This window comes from Mobula birostris, chromosome 23, assembly GCF_030028105.1.
Source record: "Mobula birostris isolate sMobBir1 chromosome 23, sMobBir1.hap1, whole genome shotgun sequence".
NCBI lineage: Eukaryota > Metazoa > Chordata > Chondrichthyes > Myliobatiformes > Myliobatidae > Mobula > Mobula birostris.
The window spans coordinates 34,311,418-34,327,585 of NC_092392.1; the positions used below are offsets into that span (position 1 = coordinate 34,311,418).

The following is a 16,168-nucleotide window of genomic DNA, read 5'->3' on the forward strand; positions in this document are numbered from 1 at the left end:
CACACATTACAATGGTGGTGTGCAGAAGAGAATCTTTGAATGCACATCACGTCGAACCTTGAATTGGATTGTCTACAGCAGCAGAATGCCACGAACATACAGTTAGTGGCCACACTCGTTTATCTTGTAAATTGTGTTTATGCTGCACCAGATCTGGAGTAACAATTATTTTGTTCTCCTTTACACTTGTGTACTGAAGAACAACGCTAAACAATCTTGAATTTGGGAGAAGTGAGTCTAGTTTCTTTGGCTGTGGAAATCTTTAAAAGTTTGGTAGATCAATTCCTGATAGGTAGGAAGGTAAAAATTACTAATGGTAGGCATGAATGCAGGATTGACAATATAGTTCAATCAGCCATGATATTGTTTTTTGAAACACTAAGAGCAGAGGGGTCTACTTCTCTTCTTAAAATAAACTTCAGTACTTCCCAGAGTTTTGTTTTATGGAGTTCTTTCAGCTTGTGATTCCTTTCCACTTAATGTTGTTTTTATAAAGCGAGACTCATTAGTCATGAATGTCCATTGAGTGAATCCTATCATCTGTAGCTGATTTCCTAGTTTGACACTATCGCAGCTGTATGCAGTTAGATTGTTTTTAATGTGAAAAATATTGCAGTCTGCTTCCCTCAGATTTGATGGGGAAAGGAAACTTAAGCACATGGTTCATAGCTTACTAAAGGAAATATGTTAAATGGATTCTTGAAGGTAAATTGAATAGAATCTGATTGATGTGACAAAGAATAGGCTAGCAGGCCTCTGGATAAACTGCAGCTTTTAAGAGGGTGAGGGATGAGAGCATTAGAGGAATCAAGCCTGAATGTATCAAAGGTTTCAAATGTACATTTAATGTCAGAGAAATGCATACAATATACATCTGAAATTCTTTTTCTTCGCAGCCATCCATGAAAACGGAGGAATATCCCAAAGAATGAATGACAGTTAAATGTTAGGACCCCAAAGTCCCCTCTCACGTGTGAGCAGCAGCAAAGCAACCATCCCTCCTCCCTTACCAGCAAAAAAAGCATTGGCACCCCTACCCCCCCAGTCGGCACTCAAGCATGCAGCAAGCATCAATAAAGACACAGACTTGCAGTACCCCAAAGACTACTCGTTCACCCAGTAATTTGACATACCACAGGCTATTTCTGTCCCTTATAAAGGAAAAAGAGGTGTCCCTGTTTCACAGCGAGAGGGGAAACATAACAAGCAACTCGCTGATTTACGATGTTAAAAGTCTGTTGCGTCACTTTTTCCGAGCTTTGTGCCCAAAGAATTCGGGTCTCTGGGCACACAGCCAGTTTTCTGCTTTTGATCTTCTGTCTCCCACAACACACCAATTTCCTGTGAAGACACTAACCTCGAGTCCGCCCGATTCCAGAGCCACGAAATCCCAGAACCCTGAAGGCGTGCTAGTCTTCTAGGCAGCGTCCTAAGTACATTGAATAGCAGCCAGTCATGAGACCCTGAGAGCGGGGCCCATTTCTGCAAAAAAAAAACAAAGTCAGCATGTAACTCCAGGTCAGGGTCTTCAAAAGAACCCTGAAAGGGAAAACTAGATAGAATAGAGCTGTTTCTGAAGATGCAAACAAAGGAATCGCCTTTAGGCTCCTAAGCTCCACCCTATGTAACAAAGGTGTAGATGAGGGTTTCTGCAGCAGTTAAGAAAATAAGGTGGAGGTTATTCATTTCAAAATAGAAGTGGATAATAAGATGGAATGGAATCGGGAACTAAACCTGTGGTAATATATGACATTGTGTTTGTAGGCAATGTGGTTCATCCTTGGAGAGTAGTATAATGTTGCTATCATGGGAACTGGGCTGTTCCACAAACAAGAGAAAATCTGCAGATGCTGGAAATCAAAGTAGTGCAGGCAAAATGCTTGAGGAACTCAGCAGCCCAGACAGCGTCTATGAAACAGAGTAAACAGGTGATGTATTAGGCCGAGACCCTTCATCAGGACTGAAGGATCTCGGCCGGAAACGTTGACTGTTTACTCTTTTCCATAGATGCTGCCTGGCCTGCATTTTGTGTTTATAACTGGGTTGTTCTGTAGACTTGCTGGGATGATTTTTTAGCTACCAGAAATTAATATTCATCCGGAAATAGATGTCAGATAGCATTTGGCCCATGTTCTAGGTAGAGTGACAGATTTATTCTGAGTAAAGTTTAATAGGATCATGTTGGGACATCAGTAAAACTTGCTAATTTGCTAGTGTATAGGAGTCATGTTGGTGTTGCATTGTCCTTTTTCTGCGCATATCTGGTCATGTAATGAGATTAAGGTTTTTTTAAATTGGAGAAAATGTATATCTTATGGTTATAAAGAGCAGTTGTGACAGAATTTTCAGTGTTGTTCTCCATGCAGACCTAGGCTGTAAATTAAGGAAGCGCACAAGATTGCGGAGTCCAGTTTTTAAAAAATAGTTCTCCTAACATTCAAATTGCTGGTTATATTTAACTTAAATGTAGATGTATTTTTTTTTAAAAAGATCACCTGACCCTAAATCCCCACAACACTTTGTGAGTAAGTACATTCGTAATATAAAGGAAGTCACATGCAGCATATCTTAGCCACTCGTAGTTTTCTGTGATTTAAAATCATAAAAATGATCATTGTGATATCACTCTTATTTTTAATGAATCTATAAACATTTACTGTGCTTTGCAGAAACAAAATTGTGAGGTTTGTGCCCTTTCAAAAAATTTAATACAAGCATAGAAAATTTGGCACAAGATTAATTATGCATAATCACGCCCTGAATTTTGTTTCCCCATTATTCTTGTTATGTCTGAAATGACTTTTAAAAGTGAGTTATTATCTTTGCAGGCTAAACAAAATAATGAGTCAGGTATCAATACCACGAAAAAAACAATTTATACAGAGGGTGTATGTTTACTGGACACTTAAACGACAATCAAGAAATGGTGTACCTCTCCTTCGTCGTTTACAGTCACATTTGCAGTCTCAGAGAAATTCACAGCAGGTATTGTTGATTTCCTCTTATTGAAATTAGTGCAGACTGTTTTTAATATCTGATTTGTGATAAAACACTTGAATGTATCTGCTTTATAAGGTTGGCATTTACCAGACTGAACATAGCAGTCTGAATTTTAATGAATCTATGAATATCTATAAACTGCTTTGCCCACACAAAATGCTGGGTAATAAATTGTTTCTTAAAAAAAACTAACGTGTATCTAATATAAAATCTATGCAGTGAAAAGTTGTCCTGTATCCTAGTAGATGCTGTTGCTTCAGGGCAGCATGTTAGAAGCTACATAGGTGATTAGTAAATGACAACTGTACTTCAATGGGTATTTACAATCGAGCTTTCAAACTGCCAGCTCCAAGTACTGTGGAAATATAATTTCTTAATCCTCATGATCTTCTGAATGAAATACTTAATATCTCTAGCAATTATGGTGGGTGTGATCCTCAGTTATCCCCCTGTTAAGTCCTAGGCCAGCAGACAAGTTGGGCAAAGTACGCAGCTGGTTTAGTTAATATGCCCTTTTACCCCCACTGTCAAAACCCAGGAATGATGAAGAGATAACAACTCCTTCACTTTCAGCATCTCCCTCCACAAACTTTCAGATGAACTTCTCCATTAACAAGCACAATCATAAGCCCCCACTCTTGCACTCCTCTACCAGCATCTCATCTATTTTTCGTCTGCTTTCTGAATTTGTCTTGGCCATTGCGCTCACTCGTGATGTTTAAAGTCTTTTCACACAGAGCACTGACCACCTAAAATCCTTCACTAGTTCATCAAAAGCTAGCTGATACTGTGAATAATTCCCTCAGCTGCCTACCCATCACCCACTTTTCAATGATTTTACCTTTGAATTCTGCACTTGCAAGAAACTAAGCTTCCTCAATCTCCAATGCCAAGTCTTGGAGGTGCTGTTAGCAAATCTATGCTGCAACAACAGCTTCTCAGTCATTTTCCCACCTGCCATGCCATGCAGTATAGTTGCAAGAAACGTTCGCTTAACTATTTTCACTGTCGGATATGGTTAACGCTACCATTCAGTTGAAAGAATCAAAATACCATCAAGCTTGCATCCGAGTTCATGTCTGTGCATTAAAAAAAAACAGTTTACAAATCTCTTTAGATATTCTGGAAGGGGGTATTATGTGCAGTTGTGATTAGTGATCTGCCACTGGGAGGGAAGAATGAATTGGCAAGGAAACTGGCAATGTTAATTAGGAAGAAAGAGTGATTAAAGCAAGTACTTCAGTGGTAAGTGAGAAGTAGCAATATGTGCTTCAATAGACCACCTCACATGTTGGCCAAAAAGCCTCTGTACAGAAATGTACACACACAAAAGCATGCACTTCCATGAGGAAACCTACTTTGTGACCAGAGAGTAGGAAGTTGGAGGATTGGTAAAAGGTTAGAATAAAAATTTGACAAGGTTACAAGTAATCCAGGAGACCAGAAATAAATGGAGAAAGGCGTTGAAATAGGAATGAAGAATCCAAGAAGGTATAAAAGAAAGCAAGTGGATGATAGAAACAATGGGCTGCGGCCTGGAGCATTATAAAAAAAATGTCTACCAATGTTAAAACTATATTCGTTTTACTTGAAATAAAATTTAAAAATATGGTTGAAATTCAAAATCAGTTTTTTTCTCTGATTATTTGTGATTCATTTGATGTTTTAAAACTGTAGAACACTCTGCAGTAAGCCCTAGAGCAAAATAAAACTAAAGAATTTGAATTCCCAAAGCAAAGAAATTCTGCGATGGAGTATTGTGGGTTTTGTTGATAGGCTTTCTTCAACTATACTTAACTTTGATAAACAAGAATATTTTAGCTAGAACTGTAAGTGAAATTAGAAAGAAAAAATTGACTTTTGTATTCAAGATACTGCTGTTGCTGCTTGTTTATATTTTCAAGGTGAAAATGCTTCATAGTTCTTAATATTTTTCCTCTTCTTTCTCTTTCCTCTTGTACCAAAAAAAGAGAACAAATGATGAACAGAAAAATGGTTTGAAAGAGCAGTTGAAATATTGGCAAAGGCTCCGTCATGACCTTGAGAGAGCACGTTTACTAGTCGAACTTATTCGCAAACGTGAAAAACTAAAACGTGAACAGGTATCCATTCTTAACTAGTTCAAAGAATTATTCAATTTAAAAGGTGCTTTTCAATTTTACTTTGTTCTGTGTTGTAGATTTTTTTAATCTATGCAATTAAATATTGGCAGGTCAAGGTTCAGCAAGTTGCAATGGAGCTCCAGCTAACACCATTAACTGTCATGTTACGTTCAATTTTGGACCAGATTCAGGAAAAGGATACAGCACATATATTTGCTCAGCCAGTGAGCTTGAAAGAGGTACAAATCTTTTTACCAAAGTCTGTTCTTTCCTCTGCCCAGAATTTCAGTAGTTCCACCTTGCCATCCAAGATGCTTTCAAGATGTCAGCTTTATTCAAAATAGGCAGCTTTAGATGACAAAAAAAAATCAATGTACTGCGCAAGTGATTAAAAACTGTGAAATTGATATCTGTTTAGGAACCTACATTATATTCTTGAGAACGGAAATGGGCGGAGCAGAGTGTATTCCAAGTGGTTAAAAAGCACAACATAATGGAAATTCAAAGGGAATTGGATGGCTTTGTTCAACATTAAAAGGTGTGGAGTATAATCAAAAATGATGATTTTGAGTGTTGATTTTGTGTATTTGAAGGACTAAAGTATAGGAGAATAGATTAGACTCAACTTTATTGTCATTGTGCCAAGTACAGATACAAAGCCAATGAAATGCAGTTAGCATCTGACCAGAAATGCAAAGAATAGTGTTATTTACAAAATAACTGTGAATAAAAAGTAAGTGCTACAGCACACAAATATAAAAGTATTGAGACAGTACAATATGGGTGCAATACTGCATAGCACTGTGATGTGCGGTTCAGCAGGGTTGCAGCCTCAGGGAAGAAGCTCTTCCTGTGCCTGCTGGTGTGGGAGTCCATAGTTAGGGTGAGATGCATCCTTGATAATGCTTTTCACCCTGCCCAGGCAGCGTTTATGGTAGATGTTCTCGATGGTGGGCAATTGGGTGCCGGTAATCCGCTGGGCAGTTTTCACCACATGCTGGAGTGCTTTGCGTCTGATACGGGACAATTGCCATACCTCATTGAGATGCAGTTGGTGAGTATGCTCTCAATGGTACAGCGGTAAAAGTCCTTCAGTATCCTGGGACAGAGGTGAGCTTTCTTGATACTCCACAGGAAATAAAGATGGAGGAGTTCAGAGACCAGGTGAGATCCTCAGAAATGTGGACACCAAGGTATTTGAAGCTTGATACACGCTCCACTACAGCTCCGTTGATGTAGATGTGGCTCCTAGCATGCCTGAAGTCCACCTGTAGGCCATCTCGTCCCCTCTGATCAGGCCAACCACCGTGGTGTTGTCCACGAACTTGATTATGGAGTTAGAAGCATGTACAGTAGTGGTTGCCAACCAGTCGATCTTTGAGACTTTCCCAGTAGATCCCGGGGAAAAAAAAAAAAAAAATGAAAAATAAATACACAAATACATTATGCCTGATGCACCTTCTGATGCAAAAGCAAATTTTAGCCCTAGAGCGCATATGTGAGTCATATGTAGTAAACTCTCCTTTGAAAAATGACCACTCGACAACTTCATGTCCAAAGGAACAACTTTATCTTGGATGGCAAAACCAGTGCGGCGGTGGGGTGGGGGAGGGGGGGGCCTATACGCACATGCCAGAAAAGACTGGAAGTAAAACCCCGCAACCCTAGAAACAATCTCTGTTTACAAACAGCTTTCCGTAGCAGGAGTATGGCTATATTACCATTATCCTAATTGGTATTAATTTATTTTTATAATGCTCACATTACAACACCTTTAATTCTAAGTTTCATTATTTAATTTTATTTCAACATGAAAAATAAATGAATAAAAATTGACTGTTGCACTCAGTGTGATGACTGGGGGGCTAAATACTTTCTGCTAGCTCCCTGAAATTTAGCTCATAGTGTCTGTCAGTAAGACAGCTCCTGTACTTAGATTTAATAATTTTCATCTGTGAAAATGCAATTTCACATAGATCAGTTGACCCAAAGTAGGCACTGACTTTTAGTGCACATGTGGTGAGATGAGGAAAGACTCCCTGACAAGCCCCCAAAAGTCACCGTCCTTTGATCTTGCTTTAAGCTCAATATCATTTTGCAAATCAATTATTTCTATTTCAATATCACTTGGCACGGCAAATACTCGCTGGAATTTGGCTGCTATCTGTTCTATATTGATCGATAGAAATGTGTTTGAAATAAATGCAGCGATATCTTTCATGACGTTTAACTCCCTAAAATGCCGATCGAACTCTATTGCCAGTTTGTCTAGGTAAGCACAGTACTGCTCAGGGCGAAAAGCATTTTTTTCCTTGATGGCCTATAACAGTTTCTCCAAGTTGGGAAAGTGTGTCAGCCTCCCGTTCCTTAAATTTGAATCTAAACATCGAGCTTGGCCTTAAACGCATTTACTGCGCTTATCACGTGGGGCAGGTGTCGGTCTTTTCCCATGAGCTCGCAGTTAAATGTGTTTAATTTAGCTGTTAAGTCTCTCAGAAACCCTAAATCCAGTAGCCACCCATCACCTGACAGTTCCTCGTTTCTTTATCTCAGGCAGCAAGTCAACAAACCATTGCAGCACAGCGCCCTCGCAAACCTTCTTGACAGACTGAATATTCGAATGGACAGTTCCCTTTGTTAGACTGAATGTTGAATCTGCCACGTTTTTCAGGTGTTTTGTATTGGTAAACTGTTACTGAGACACTAGTATAAGTTTCAGGGGTACGCAAGCCAATGACACCACTGTTTTTTGTTTCCCAGTTCTTTTACATTTGGGGAATGTTGGAATTTAAAGGGGGAGAAGTGTTGTAATGTAAGCATTATAAAGATAAATTAATACCAATTAGAATAATGGTAATATAGCAATATTCCCACTATGGAAAGCTGTTTGTAAACAGAGGTTGTTTCCGGGGTTGCGAGGTTTTACTTCCGGTCTTTTCTGTGCACGTGTGTATAAGCCCCTCTGTCACATTGGTTTTGCTGTCTCAGATAAAGTTGTTTCTTTGGATATGAAGTTGTCGAGTGGTCCTTTTTCAAAGTAGAAGTTACTACAAAATGTATGAAGTATTGTAATATTCTTAAAGAAAGACAGGTATGGCCCGTTTGATATGCTAGTTACAGTGTTTTCTTGGTTGAATTAATTTGAAAGTTTGACAAAAGCATTTTATGTAATTCAAATACAATTAGCCCAAATAAAAGGCCTCAAGTTGGAAGTACAACCTGAGTTGTTTTTTCTCTAAACGATTTAGTAGGTAGATCTTGCCTTTCACTAAGACCGAGTTAGGGGATCTTGGGCTTAAAAAGGTTGGTGACCACTAATGTACAGGAATGCAGTCATAGGTGAAAAGGGAGTACAGAAGAGGGCTCAGCACACAGCCTTGAGGCACGCCAGTGTTCAGGATGAGAGTGGAAGAGGAGAGGTTGTCTAACTTAACTGATTGGGGTCTGTTAGTCAGAAAGTCCAAGGTCCAATTGCCGAGGGATGAGCTGATACCAAGCTGGCGAAGTTTGGCGATCAGCTTGGAGGGGATCACAGTATTGAATGCCGAACTAAAGTCAGTAAGCAGCATTCTGACGTAAGAGTTGGGGCTGTCCAGGTGGGTCAGGGTAGAGTGAAGTGCCATGGAGATGGTGTCCTCTGTTGACCTGTTGGTGCAATAGGCAAATTGATGGGGGTCCAGGGTAGTGGGCAGACAGGATTTCAGATGTGATAGAACCAGTCTGATTGGTACATCAATCAGCACATGGGATGCATTCATGAAAGCATTATAAGTTGTTGTGTATAAGCAATGGTGCTGTGCTAAGGTTTATTACTCTGCTAATGGTTGATAATCTCATCAGCAGATGGCTGAGTGAGTGCTAATATTGGATGGTTCATTGGTGAGGGCAAGCAGTGGCTCCACATCATTCAGTTCCTCTGTCACCCCCTATTAGGTGTGATGGAAGCCTCTATTTATCTGTGGTGAGATAGAGAAAGGTATGTAGCTACAGTTGCAAGAAAAAGTTTGTGAACCTTTGCAATTACCTGTTTTTTGCATTAATTTCTCATAAAATGTGGTCTGATCTTTGTCTAAGTCACAATAATGGACAAACACAATCTGCCTAAGCTAATTAACACAGAAACAATTGTACTTTTCATGTCTTTGTTGAACACATTGTTTAATCTTTCACAGTCCAGGATGGTAAAAGTATGTGTGAACCTCTATTTAATAACTGGTAGAACTTCCTTTGTCAGCAAAAACCTCCACCAGACATTTACTGTAGTTGCTGATCAGCCTTGCACAACAGCGGGGAGGAAGCTTAGACCGTTCTTCCATACAAAACTGTTTCAGTTCATCAATATTTCAGGGATACCTTGCATGAACAGGCCTCTTCACATCATGCCACAACGTCTCAATATAATTAAGATCAGGGCTTTGACTCAGCCATTCCGAAACACATTTTTATTTTCTTTTTAAGGCATTCTGTAGGTGATTTACTCTTGTGTTTCAGATCATTGTCTTGTTGCATCATCCAACTTCTATTAAGCTTGAGGTGACAGACCACTACCCTGACATTATCCTGTAAAATGTCCTGATACACATTTGAATTTATTGTTCCCTAAATGATTGCAGGCTGTCCAGACCCTGAGACAGCAAAGCATGCCCAAACCATGATGCTCCTTCCACCATGCTTCACAGTTGGGATGAGATTTTGGTGTTGGTGTGCAATGCCCTTTCTCCTCCAAACATAGCAGTGTGCTTTTCTGCTTTAAAAAAGTTCAACTTCTGTGTCATCTGCCCACAGAACATTGTCCCAGAAGTGTTGTGGAACGTCCAGGTGGTCTTTTACAAACTTGAGACATGCTGCAGTTTTACTTTGGAGAGCAGAGATTTCCTCCATGGTGTCCTTCCATGAACACCATTCTTATTCAGTGTTTTTCTTATAGTGGACACATGAACAAGGGACTTCAGCAAGTTCTAGAGATTTCTGCAGGTCTTTTACTGTACCCTTGGGTTTTTTTACACCTCCTTCAGCTTTGCGTATTGTGCTCTTGGTGTGATCTTTGCAGGATGCCCACTCCTAGGGACAGTAGCAACAGTAGTGAATTTCCTCCATTTGTAGACAATTTCTCTTACTGTGCATTGATGAACACTCATGTCTTTATGAATGCTTTTGTGGCCTTTTCCAGCTTCATTCATCTCTACATTTCCTCTTCTGTGGTCCTCTGAAGGTTGTTTTGATTGAGGCATGGTGCACGTAAACAGATCTTTCTTGAAAAGAGCAGGCCTGTCAGTAACCTGACTTTGTGACTTATCTTTTTTTATAGGGCAGAGCACCTCTACAGCCCACACCTCAAATCTCATCTCATTGATTGGAATGCCTGACTCCAAATAGCTTTTGTAGAAGGCATTACCCCAGAGATTCACGTACTTTTTTGAACCAAGACTATGATTGTTTAAATGGTGTACTCAGTGTTGAGGAGAAGAAGTACAATTGTTTGTGTGCTATTAGTTTAGGCAGATTGTGTTTGTCTGTTATTATGACTTGGATGAAGATAAGGCTACATTTTTTGAATAATTAATGCAGAAAACCAGGTAATTGCAAAGGATTCACAAGCTTTTTCCTGCAACTGTAAATAAGAAGGAAGATGCAACAGCTTCCATTGTTTCTACGAAAGTTGATGAGGGAGACTGTAGTACCGAGAACGGTTTGTCAGTATGTAATATGGGCTATTCCTGTCCCCAACAATGGACCGTACTCATCCTGCCTCCAGGGTTTACTTGAGTCCTGTGCATTCATGCTGATTGGTCTCAGTGTTCTCCAATCCTCACAGGCCACTTCTCTACATTGTCAGATTGAGGAGTGTAGCAATGAGATCATTTCATTGCTGTACGAGTGCTCATGGAGAACAGACATTTGAGGCAGATTCTTGACATACTACATTCAGCCCAAGCAAGTGTCTTTTATGAAATACATCAGGATATCTACCTGTTTGAACTGTAGTTTCAAAAGCACTATCACAGACCACTGCATTGCAAGATGGGCACTAAATGTGGTACCAGTGTACTATATTGTCTACACTTGTAGTAGTGTGAAGCATTCTGGGAACTGCGTTTTGTCTGCCTATGTATAGCTTAGATTTAGAGGAATGCTATTTAATACCAAGAATTAAATTATAAAGGGATAATCGGTATTAAATCTTCCCTTTGATTTAAGAGATTAAGAATTAATTTGAACTAATTAAGGACAACTAAAAGATTGTTGACTGGGAAATTTGGTTCAAGGAAGCATTAGTTTTTTTATTTCTGCAGTTAATAGGAGAGGAAAAGAAACTGAAGGTCATAGAATTTTCTAAAATACAGAAACTGCAGTTATACCATTGAACTAAGTGCCAATTGATGGTGTAGGATTTTGTGAATAAAACATGCAAAAGTCGTTATATGTGCTTAACAGAAGCCACAGCCCTTTACTTAGATTACAAACAAAGCAAAAGTCGTCTTACACTGACATCATTACATCAGACATGTCTCTTAAAGGGAATACAACTCAGTGACGGTGTTTGTGAATTATATCAATTTATGAACAATATGTGTCATCTGTTATCCATTACATTACCCTGCACACAGGCCCTCCCCCTTCTAGAATTCACCAAAACTGGTATTGTGAACCTGGCTAGGGTCTTGTCTGCCTTGGTTGGAGTAACAGCAAGCAGCAGGTTCCTCTGGCTTGTCCAGGGGTGTGCTGATGCACTCATGGTCATGTTGTGAATTAAGGGGTATCGTGTGGAACCATCCAGGTCTTGGTGGGCCAGTTGAAGGTGATCTACAGAAAAACATTTAGGTTTACCCTTCCTATTTACAACAAAAGTCTTTTTGCCCTATTCCAATACATGGTATGAGCCATCTTAAGGGTCTTAAGTGGGTGTTAGTGTGCATCATGGCAGACAAAATCAAACAAGGTAGAATGTAGGTCAACTGGAACCCAAGAGTGTGCTATGCCATGATGGCAGGCAAGAATAGGTGTAAAATAATTGAGTTTACTGAAAAGGGCATGTTTACTGAGTCACCAACTAAGTGGTCATGACACAGGTATAAAATTATGTAACAGCTGCCTGTATACCAACTCAGCTGCAGAGGATTGCATGTAAAGTACTCTTTTGGAGCTGTTCTGAGCCCCAGCAGGGCCCTCCAGAGATGATTATACCTACAGTCATATATCAACGAGGCCCTCAGAGCAGCCTTCCAGGAGTAGTGAAACTATTTGCACAGGCCATTGGTCTGTAGGTGCTTCAAGTTTGCAAGCACTATGGAGTGAGGGCGACCGGTTGAGACATTGCACAGGAGAGAAGCTCCTGTGTCCCCGAACTTGACGCAACTAACCACAGACTGCTGTTCTGTAAGCCTGGTTCTCTGGGTCAGTAGCTTGCTCGGCTGCTTTGCCGGCATAGTCAACTCCGATGTGCATGGCATTGATGGTAGGCCGTGAGAGGCAATTGGTCACAGCATTATTTTTCCCATTGATGTGCTGTATGTCAGTCATGAATTCCAAAATGTACACCAGGTGGCATTACTTAATGGAGACCAAGGGTCTGATGCTTTGAGTATCATGTGCATGAGGGGTTTGTGGTCAACGAACACTGTGAAATACTGATCCTGCAGTAGAAAATGAAAATGATGGCTGGCTAGATAGAGGCAGAGAAGCTAGCGGTCAAGCATGCTGTATTTCCTCTTGTGGGGGTCGGGGTGGGGGAGGGTGGGGGCAGAGAGCAGAGAGCTGCTGGCCAAAGAAGGTGAGTGGTTCCCACACGGCTCCAACCAACTGCTCAACTGCACATCACCCACAGAATAGTCTGAGATGTTAGTAGTGATGGCAAAAGGTGTGTTGGCGAATGGGTGTGGCAATGGAGTCGAGTTCAAAAGAGCTTGTTTGGTGTCGTCAAATGTTCTAGTCATGTCTGCTGACCACTCAAACATGCAAGTAGGGGCACTGTCTTTAAGGGCAATATGCAAGGGGAGCATGAGTTCAGCAGCTTGCAGACTGAAATGGTGATAGAGTTTGCAGTTAGAAAACTTGCAGTGCTTTAGTAGTGCAAGGCAGTGAAAAGTCCATAATAACACTGACTTTTGATGCAGAGGTGTCGCACCTTCTACAGATATGCAGTGGCTGAGAAAGCCAATAGTAAACAAGCCGAACTGACATATAGGTGGTTAATAATGAGCCTATATTGGCTTAAGCACTTGAAAAGTGTATGGAGATGTGATAAGTGTTTGGTTTTAGATGTGTTGGCAGTGTCCTATTTCTCACATCCTTTGCTCATTTTGGAAGTAATACCTGCACTTGTAAGAGTATTGTTTGACCATCTGTTGAGCAGATGTTCAGAGGTAATGAACCATATGGCAGTTTTCTCAGCTTTTACTTAGAAGAAGACTTTCTAATTTTGAACCTCATACTTGCATTTACTGAAATTCTAATGTTAATGTATGTGCCTTTAAAATGCATGGACCTCTTGCATTTGATGTTAGTGATTTAGGCACATAAAAAAGCTCATAATTTACTAAAACTTTATCTTTCAGGTTCCGGATTATTTAGATCATATAACGCATCCAATGGACTTCTCCACAATGAGGAAAAGGATAGAAGATCATGGTTATAATAACCTGGATGAGTTTGAAACTGATATTAATCTTATTATAGATAACTGTATGAAATACAATGCAAAGGACACAATATTTTACCGAGCAGCTGTGCGATTAAGAGATCAGGGAGGTGTTATATTAAGGCAAGCTCGTCGTGAGGCTGATCGAATTGGTTACGACTATGAAACTTCAATGCATCTGCCTGAACCACCAAAGAGTGAAGCAGCTAAACCTTTGACGTGGGAAGACGGTATTTATTTATTTTTCTTCTTAGGAAGGCCTACTGTAGCAATTATCTCTAAAGAACAACCAAGTTTACCTGTGTTTTAGATACATCATGTGGAATTACAGTTATTTATTTGGGAAAATCACATATCATTTGAAATGTAATTGGAGCAAAATTCAGATCCTGGAAATCTGAAACAAACAGAAAATGCAGCAAGAATTCATCAAGCTCAGCACCATCACTGCTGGGGGCAGGGTGGGGGGTGGTGGTGAGGAAGAAACTGCTTGAATTTTCAAATGTAGGATGGCATGGCAGCAGAGAGGTTAGCATTACTACCATGTAGCCCCAGGTACCCAGTTCTGTTCTGAATTTGTGGAATTTTCATATTTCAGTTTCTGCTTTTGTGGAGTTTACATATTGTCCCTATAGTACATGGGTTTCTGCAGTTACCCAGCATATTCCCATAAAAATAGCTGCAAGGTTGCTGGGCTATACCCAGTGTGTTCATTGGCCGCCTTTTGAATTAAAATCAAAAACAAATGTACTTAGTATCATGGGGAAAGAGGAGGGCTGTGGGATTCATTGAATAACTACCCAAATGGGAAAAAACTTTGAGGATGCTGAATTTGTTGTCCTCATTATGATTTAAGGATTTTCGAATAATCACAGAATGAAGTTCTATTTAAGAAACTTCAAGTTAAGATTTAATAGTTTATGTATCCTATATTCTATTCATATATTTTTACTGATTTTGTTTAAATGTTTTTTCAAATTTCACCAGTGTGGAGAAGTTATGTTTTGCAAATAGTTTCACTTTAGAAATTGAGATGCAATTATAAATGTTTATGAAGAAAATAAATTGCTTCTAATTTATTGATCCAAATTAAAACATATGAAGCATATAATCTGGCCTTAAAACAGAAAGTAGAACATATTCTCTTTGCGTTGCTAGAAAATTATGTTTTGTTTAAGTGAGAGTAAAGCATAGAACAATTGTGTTGAGTATTGCTTCAAGCCTTAGACTCCATGGTATGGTGCTCCCCCCTGTCACTGCAGTTGAAAATTTTATTCTGAAAATGCACTTGAAATTATCAGTTGCCTGGCCAGGTTATAGTGCAAGTTCCTGTAAGTAATTAACATAATCATTAATACTTTCTCATGTGTTAGTGGAACAATCTTTTTCTTTCCAACAAAATAATCATTTGTATTTAATGCTAAATCAATACTGTTAGCTTATTAAAACTAAAAATAGTAATCTGCCAGGCATAATCAGTTCATAAGGTTTACAAAAACTGTTAAGACACGTAAATACTGTAGGTAATTTGCACCACCCACCCAATCCTCTTCCTGTCTTTGGTCACCGTCATCAATCGACATAACCTGCTACTATCTTTTCCCTCATGCTTATTCAGGGTCATTTTAAATGCATCTGTACTACTTACTTCAACCACTCTCCTGTAGTAATATTCTTACCACCCTTTGGTAAGGAAGTGTCTTCTGAATTCCTTATTAGATCTCTTGGTGATTGAATTATATTGATGGTCTCTAGTTAACCTCTTTCCCTATAAGCAGAAATATTCTCTGTATGCATTCTACATATAAAACATCCTTTTTTCTCATTTTCAAGAGTTTTATTTGGTCAATCCTTAGCTGCCTTTTGCCAAATGCTAGTGCAGTAAGCAGCTGCATCACAATTTCTCTGACCTGGTTCGATCTTGAACTCCCGTCCTGTTGGGCTAGAGTTTGCACATTCTTCCTCTGGTTGTGAGAAGTGGGAGGAATCCTGGATGCCTTAGTTTCCTCCAATTTCTTAAAGACATGTAGATTAGTAACCTAATTGACCTTTGTAAGTTGTCTTTTGAGACAGTGGAGAGGGTGTGAGGGATTAAAATGATGGGAATGATCTGAGAACCCACACAGACTGGTGGTCAAAATGGTTGTAATCTATCTTGTATTAAAGTGAAGAATAACCTAATTTGTTCATCTGTTTCTGAATTGTATATCTTCACATTTGTAAATAAAGGTATCCGTTAGTCTTGCGAGACCATGGATCTGCGCCTGGAAAGTCTTCACTCTCCAGGGCGCAGGCCTGGGCAAGGTTGTATGGAAGACCAGCAGTTGCCCATGCTGCAAGTCTCCCCTCTCCACGGCACCAATGTTGTCCAAGGGAAGGGCATTAGGACCCATACAGCTTGGCACCAGTGTCGTCGCAGAGCAATGTG

General features: G+C 39.7%; 1 protein-coding gene across 3 annotated transcripts in view; it reads left to right on the top strand.

Moving 5' to 3' along the window:
* The window catches only part of brd1a (bromodomain containing 1a), a 54,752-nt gene that overhangs the window by 22,297 nt on the left and 16,287 nt on the right, over nt 1–16,168 (top strand). For all 3 annotated transcript variants that reach the window (XR_011882987.1, XM_072241837.1, XM_072241836.1), the window contains exons 3-6: nt 2,829–2,985; nt 4,971–5,102; nt 5,213–5,341; nt 13,658–13,970. Coding sequence is in view for 2 of the 3 variants with exons in the window: in XM_072241837.1 (XP_072097938.1) it covers nt 2,829–2,985; nt 4,971–5,102; nt 5,213–5,341; nt 13,658–13,970 (731 nt within the window). In the remaining variant the exon portion in view is untranslated. The remainder of the gene's footprint in view (nt 1–2,828; nt 2,986–4,970; nt 5,103–5,212; nt 5,342–13,657; nt 13,971–16,168) is intronic.